We start from the raw sequence: 7,244 nt of genomic DNA, 5'->3' as shown, positions 1-7,244 counted from the left end.
AAAAGCCAGCAAGAAACACATTTCCTCCAGTTCGAGCACACAGTGGTTGGCTCCATGCCCAGCCTGGGGATCCTTTTCTTTGTCATCAACAATCCACCCTGCTTTTTTCAGCCAGCGTTTTGGGACAAAACAAGTGGTGTGTCACAGCCGTGGATGCCCCAGGGTGCTTGGCATCACTCACCCTGCTGCAGGGAACTAGAAGGGTAGTGAGTATTGGAGGTTAGAGAATTGTGTGGAAAAGTGTCCCTTGGAGGCTGCAGCAGCAGGGGCCTGGACACAGTCATGAATTAACGGTTGTGACACTGGCAGGTGCTGAATGGCTGGGCTTCTCTCTTCCTGTGATGCTCATCCCTCTCCAGGTTTACCCTGCCTGGCCCTTGGCACCTCAGAGAGCGTAGTCCCGAGGCTCAGACCTGCCGTGGGCAGCAGCCCCAGCCCCCCCGGGCTGTGTGTGTGCAGGACATCACGGCTGCGTGTCCAGGGACGTGCTGCCCCAGTGCTGGGGTCTGAGTGTGCACACACTGCTCCAGCCTAATCAGGACAGCGCAGGAAACACGTGCAGTGTTGCTGCGATTCCTGACACGTCCACACCTGCCTGGAAGTGGGATGTTTGCTGGTGGGATGTTTGCTGGTGCTGCTCTTAGTTCCTAGAACAGCGCTGTTGGTTCCTAGGACACTGTCTGCTCCCCCACCCGTCCCACTCACGCACGAGTTTCCGTTAACCTCAAACAGGAGTGGGGTTACACTCTCTCCACGAGGATTTTTTATTTCTTTTTTTAATTTTTTTTTGCCTGTTGTGTCTCAGGTTTTCCGTCTCTTCTGCTCCCTGGGCAGCTGCGTCCCCAGCTGGGAGATAGGTGGCTTTCATCCAACAAGAGCCCAGGTGGGGGGTAATGGGCTCAGAAATCGGTGTTGGATCAAGGGCTGGACTTGACGATCTCGGAGGTCTTTTCCAACCCGGATGATTCTACGATTCTATGATTTCACCAACTAGAAACTCTTTATTATTATTATTATTATTATTTTAAACTATTTTATTTCCTGCCCCGCGGCAGGCGATGCTGCTGCAGCGGCAGAGGAGGCAGGTTTTGGGGACGCGGAGGGGCGGCAGCGGGGGCACGGCCGGGGCCGGGGCCGGGGCCGGGGCGCGCTCCCGTGCGCGGACACGGCAGGGCTGCCCCCCCCCGGCGCGCTCCCGGCGCCGCGCGCTCCCGGGCCGCGGCCGCGCCTGCGCGGAGCGCGGCGGCGTCATGGCGGTGCCTGGCGGAGGTGGGACGGGCCGGGATGGCCGGGAGTGGAATGGGATGGGATACCGGGCATGGCGCGGGGCGGCGGGGCTCCTCTCCCCTCAGCAGCGGGTTCCCGGGCTCTCCAGGGGCGGGGGCACGGGCCGGCCCCTGTGGAACCGCGCGGCGGTGCCGGTGCCGGGCCTGGCCCCGCCTGAGGGCCCGGGGGGGCTCCCGGCACAGCGTCCCCAGCACCGGCCGCGCCCTCAGGGGGTGAGGGAGCCCGGGGACGGGGTCTGAGGGGTCCTGGGGGAGCGGAGGGACCCGGGAGCCCCCGAAGGCCGGGGCAGTGCTGGGCGGGGGTCCCGTGTCCTGTGTGTCCTGTGCCCTGGGGGTCCCGTGCCCTGGGCGTTCAGTGCCCTGTGTGTCCTGTGCCCTGTGTGTCCTATGCCCTGTGTGTCTTGTGCCCTGTGTGTCTTGTGCCCTGTGTGTCCCGTGCCCTGTATGTCCCGTGCTCTGGGGGTCCCGTGCCCTGGGGGTCCCATGCCCTGTGTGTCCCGTGCCCCGTGTGCCCTGTGTGTCCCGTGCCCCGTGTGCCCTGTGCAGGGGGCGGCGGTGCCGGCACTGAGCCTCTGCAGCTGCCCGCAGGTGCCAAGGACGACACGTTCAACGTGCTGGACCTGGCGGAGTACACCAAGAACCGGCCCTGGTGGCGCAGGATCTTCGGCCCCAGCTCGGGGTCGAGCGCTGAGAAATACAATGTGGCCACGCAGCTGCTGATCGGAGGGGTCACGGGATGGTAAGATGGGCCGGGGTTGCCCTTGCTGCTCCGGGCAGGCTCTGGCTGGGCTCTGGGGAACGCGCTGACAGCTGCAGGGGGGCCGTCTGGCAGTCGTTCAGAGGAGGCAGGTGTCCAGCGTGCTCAGCCTGCTGTCCCCTGGCATGGTCTGCTGAGCTGGGGGACGTCTTAAAAGCTGTCTCTGACTCGGGGCTGAAGAACAGAGACTGTCTCCTAAGGAGGGAAACTGTACCAGTCTTTAATTTTTTTCTAACTTCTGGCACAGAGTGGTGATGTTGAATTTGGGACAGGCAGATGTGAACCCCTTGGAACAAGGATGCCTTCTCCTGAGGTGCTTCAGGCATCTGCATTAAACCCCCCCTGAGGTCGTGGTTCCCAGGTGGTGTTGAGGAGATAAAAATCAAACTGCAAAAGGCTGAATTGTGACAGCAGGAAGTGAAAAGCTATAAGGCATCAGTTTTTGGCTGGGTGCAAATCCTTCTCTCTGATTGCTCATGGGTTTCTGCTGCTGTTCATCTGTCTCCAAGTCTTGGGTAACTCCTGCCAAAGGCAGCCTTGCCTGTGGGAAGCATGAGGAGAAGTGTTTGGTGTGTCATTCTCCTGACTGGATCCTGGTTGCTTTGCAGGTGTACCGGATTCGTCTTCCAGAAGGTCGGAAAGCTGGCAGCGACAGCGGTGGGAGGTGGCTTTTTCCTGCTTCAGGTGTGTATGAACAGCAGTCCAGGCTTTCCAGGAGCTGTGCTGGTGGGGATGAGGGGCTGTGTAGGAATCACTGCCTGATGGGACACATGGGGCCACTCTGCCAGGCTGTGGATGTCACAGGCGTGTTCCCCAGACCACACGGGTGCAGCAGCAAAGCAGGATTGGTTTGCATAAATTTCAGGATTGCTAAAAGGTGCATATCCACTGAGGATCTGCCAGCAAAGGGCAGGCCAGGGGCACAGGGGGCACCTGAGTGGAGCATGAGACAGCCCTGAGCTGCAGTGAACTGTCTGCTGTCTGCTCACAACTGGCTAATGTACTGAGCCCTGTGCCTGTGGACATGCTGTCCCTGCAGGAACAGCCCTGCATGTCAGGGATTTATCCATATCTGTGACATGTTTCCTGTCACCCTGGCTGCTACTTCAGGAGTCTGGCCAGCACAGATGGGACTCTCTGTAAAGCACTGGGGAAGAGGAGAGAAAACACAGAGCTCTCTCTGTCCTCAGCCACTTCTCCTGATTTCTAATAACCCTGGCACTGAGGGAAGCTGCTTGGGTGTGGCCATCCAGCTCATACATCTTGCAGCAGGCAGAGCAGCTCTTAGGCCCTGTTCAGCACTTACCTGTTTGCTCCTCAGGCAAACAGGTAAGTCCTGTGTGTGGCTCCCTCGCTCTCCTGGCTCTGCTTGATCTGCTGAAAGGGAAAAGCTTGCTCTGAGCAGGGGGACTTTCACTGCTGAATCACCCCGAGCAGATGAAATAGTTTGAGAGGAACAAGCTATTAATAGCTGTGTCCACCCACAGCAGCAGGAGAACTGCAGAGTCCCACCGATATCCGTGGCAGTTGTGAGGGGGAGGTGGTGCCAGCTTTGTGTTAGGGAGCAGAGGCTGAAGCAGGCTAAGCTGCAGCCCTGCTTTTGGGGACTCCTGTGGGAGGCAGATGTTGCAGGAGAGTTAATACAGCTCCAGGGGTGGTCATCTGTCCAGTTTTTAAGCTAGTGTGCCCACTGGACTAGTGTAGGGGGGTCAGGGAAGGGGAGTGGGTGAGGGGATCTGTTTAGCCATGGTCATGCAGGAACTTTCTTTCCAATCCTCCAATTCCTAGATTGCAAACCACACGGGATACATCAAAGTGGACTGGAATATGGTACAACGGGACATGAACAAAGCCAAGGAGCAGCTGAAATTTCACAGCAGTGGGAATAAAATGCCTCCAGAAGTGAAAAGCAGAGTGGATGAGGTGAGACAACTCTCCCAAGGCTTGTGCTGGAAAACAGGATTGACTCCTGGGCTGCTACGGATCTGAGGGGCTGGAAAGTGCCCCTGGGGAAAGGAGCTGGGGGTGCTGGGGAACAGCCCCTGAACAGGAGCCAGTGTGTGCCCAGGGGGGCAAGGAGGCCAAGGGCACCTGGGCTGTGCCAGCAACAGAGTGGCAGCAGGACAGGGCAGTGACTGTCCCCTGTGCTGGGCACTGGGGAGAGGGGAGGGGAGGTCGTTAGGTTGGACACTTCCCCAAACCCAAGCAGTGGCATCTCTGAGCATCACTGGCCTTGAAGAACAGTCTGAGGGATTTCTTCTTATGGGGAGGGTAGGTGGGTGACCTGCTGTTGTTGGACACTGTTGCCTCTTCCCTCCCTTGCTTAGGTGATCATATTTCTGAAGAAGAATGTTATCCTGACTGGAGGGTTTGCCGGAGGATTCTTGATCGGGATGGCATCCTAGAAGCTGCACTTGACTCTCCTTTCGTGCCCAACCTCCCCTCCCCTCCTGTACTGCCGTTATCTCTCACTTAGAAGTCAAAGGATGTTGCCAACAGACTCAGTCCCTTCTGCTCACAGGTTCCAGCCCTTATATCTTACAACTCTGCTTCTGATTTCCACACTTTTCATCGGTCTGGGCTGTCAGTGTGCTGGGATCAGTCTGAAAGCTTATCCCAGTGTATCATTATGATTCCTTTCCCCACCAAATATGCCCAGTCCCAAATTTTTCTGATGAGTTGCAGTCTCATAAACATGTAGTGGCAGAGAAATCTTTTAAATGTGCTTTCCACAGGCGCTCAGGACTCTTTACACGTACATTTGTCTGCCAGTATGTGTGTACAACAGCTGTCAGCTGTTCACCGTTGAGCTTTCAGTATTCCTGCCCTGGTACCTGGCAAACCTGTGCCTCCCTCTGCACACAGGTGGTCTGTGCCATCCAAAATGTGGTTGGCTGTCCTGGGGCGGATGCAGAAGCGTCAGGGCACAGCCTGAGCTGTGTCCAGGGCAGGTGAATAAGGATTCTCCTGCCCTCCCCCTGCCGTTGCACCGCACAGATGGCTGTTCTGCTTCCTCTCTGCTGTTAGATTTCCCTATACTGGAACTGCAGCACTGCACTGCTGATGGAAACTGAGTCTCCAGGCCCTTTCCTCATCATGCATTGTGAGAGCCACCGAGCTCCCTGTGCTGCAGAGCAGCTCCTCATTTGCCACCTGACTGCTCAGCCTTTGAGGGTCTCTCCTCCCAGCAGGCCCAACCTGTCAGACTGGCTGGTGTTTCAGCCGTGTCACTTACTGTAAATCACCCTGGGCCTCTGACTGGTGTTTCTGTGTCTGCCATGACCTTCACTGGTCACTTTGGCATTGGTGATGCTCATCCAGGTGTAACCGTGTGGGGCAGGATGGTAGACAGGAAATGCATCCCTGCTTGGGGTACATTGGAGTGGGCCAGGGTTGCCAGCTCTGCTGGAGCAGGGGGATGATGTGGAATCTGGAGTGCAGTCCTTTACCTGTCTCTGCAGAGCACAAACTCCCATCTTCCTGGCCTCTGCAAGCAACTGAAATGACAAAACTATTGGGAAAACCAGGTTGTAGTCTTATGGGAGTGGCTCATTTGCATCCTTTCTGCCTTGGTTATGTTCCTTTCTTCTTTGTGTTTGCCATTTCCACAAGAAAAGTTGCTTGCTTAATTCCATCAGCTGCAGCCCTTCTCCTGCAGGTGATGAGGCAGCCAGGTGCAGAACTCAGCTGTTTTTGGCAGAGCAGAACTCTACTAGAATTTCTACAGGAGAAAATGACAAACACAAATCCCTCCGAGGTGTTCTGCAGGCATGGAGATTTGCAGGCCAGCACGGTGATGTCCTCCAGCAGGTACACGTGGGAGTTCTGGCCCAGAACGTGGGGTTTTATGGGAAAGTCAGCCCATCCTTCAATGGGAAATGCTGGGAATGGTGACACTCGGGGGTGGTTGGTTTGCAGCACCTGGCTCAGCAGCTGCACCCCGTTTCCAGTGCTGTGTGATGCGTTTGGGATCTGCTGCTGGTGCTCTCAGTGTGGCTGGAAATGGGGATCTTCCCCTGAGAGCTGCTGGAAGAGCTGAAACAGGGGCTTCTTCCACCAGAGGTTTTGGAATGAGCACTTGCAGTTGTTAATTTTGTTTCAGCTCTGTCGACTGAAGTGTCAGAGTAGCACCACAGTGATTAAACTGAGGTTTTCTGTCCTTCAGAATCTGAAAAGAGGCTGCAGATAACCAAGAGATACAAGCTGTGTCTTTGCTCCTGTCCTGCCACTCGTGGCCAAGGAGAATGAGGGAGCAGCTGGGCCCACATCCTTTTAACCATGGCCTTCCTAAAAGCCATCCAGGGCTGCAGGGATGATGTGATGCAGCCAGTAGGTCTCCAGTAAATTGGTGCTTGGCAGTGGAGTGACAGTTGATGGTGGTGGTTTTGCGGGGTTTGGTTTGGTTTTTTATTTTCCTGTAGTACCTGCAGAAGTGAACATTCCTGAAGGGGTACATTTGCCTTGCAGGGTATCTTTTGTTCCTGTAGGGAAACAGCATTGCTGCCCTTTAGCTGGGTGGGCTGCATAGCACATTCTTCTGAGATGCACTGATGTCCACAAAGCTCAAAGCAAATCACTAACACACCTTAGGGATGTTTTCCAGGCTCAAATAAGTCACTATTTCTGCCCAGCCCTAGGGAAGGGGGTGCTGCGTTCTGGAGTCCCAGTTTGCTGCTACGGAGAGAAATGGCCCAGAGAGGGAGCTAAAACGCCTCAAGTGCTGCTGGAAGGAGAAACAAGTAGCAAGTTCACGTTGGGTTTGCTGTGAATGTGGGCAGGGAGTGGACGAGGACATCGGGGTGGGGCAAATCTTTCTGCTGTGCCGGTGTTGGGCTCGTGGCTGGTACCGTTTGATGCTGTGGGCTCACACTCCAGAGCTTTGATGCTGAATCAGCCTCTCTGGGGATGCATTTTCATTGCTGCAGGTGCCAAGATGAGGTGTCCCTCCCCTCCCCACTCCTGCTCCTTCTAGTCTTGTTTAAACAACTTCTGACATCTGTTACAGTGTGAGAAGATTTCAAACACATTAAGCTTTTAAAGTGGTTTTATATATTGTATGTAAATGCTTGTTGAAGTGGTATTTTATTAAACAGTTTTGCTCTAATAGCTTCTGTGTGTGAGGTCTGTTGGATTCTTGGGGACCAGCGTGTTTGTCTCACTCTGTGTGTCGTGCTTGACTCAGGGGAGCAGCTACAGCCAGT

At 55.5% G+C, this 7,244-nt stretch overlaps 1 protein-coding gene across 1 annotated transcript; it reads left to right on the top strand.

The window, feature by feature from the left end:
* Nucleotides 1–1,216: 1,216 nt before the first annotated feature.
* Nucleotides 1,217–7,149, top strand: FUNDC2 (FUN14 domain containing 2). The gene is made up of 5 exons (XM_050310411.1): nucleotides 1,217–1,269; nucleotides 1,875–2,025; nucleotides 2,652–2,727; nucleotides 3,832–3,966; nucleotides 4,371–7,149. Exons 1-5 carry the CDS (start codon nucleotides 1,251–1,253, stop codon nucleotides 4,446–4,448), a joined length of 459 nt encoding a protein of 152 aa, XP_050166368.1. The 5' UTR covers nucleotides 1,217–1,250; the 3' UTR covers nucleotides 4,449–7,149.
* The last annotated feature ends 95 nt before the right edge of the window (nucleotides 7,150–7,244 follow it).

This window comes from Myiozetetes cayanensis, unplaced genomic scaffold (assembly GCF_022539395.1).
Source record: "Myiozetetes cayanensis isolate MyiCay16 unplaced genomic scaffold, myiCay2020 scf15, whole genome shotgun sequence".
NCBI classification, from domain to species: Eukaryota; Metazoa; Chordata; class Aves; order Passeriformes; family Tyrannidae; genus Myiozetetes; species Myiozetetes cayanensis.
The sequence above is the reverse complement of the archived record's forward strand: the minus strand, read 5'-3'. Positions and strand labels throughout refer to the sequence as shown.

Excerpts from the sequence above, each read along its gene's own strand:
- FUNDC2 (XM_050310411.1), top strand. Across the intron at positions 2,728-3,831 it reads GTGGCTTTTTCCTGCTTCAG|ATTGCAAACCACACGGGATA; the intron begins GTGTGTATGAAC and ends TCCAATTCCTAG. Across the intron at positions 3,967-4,370 it reads TGAAAAGCAGAGTGGATGAG|GTGATCATATTTCTGAAGAA; the intron begins GTGAGACAACTC and ends TCCCTTGCTTAG.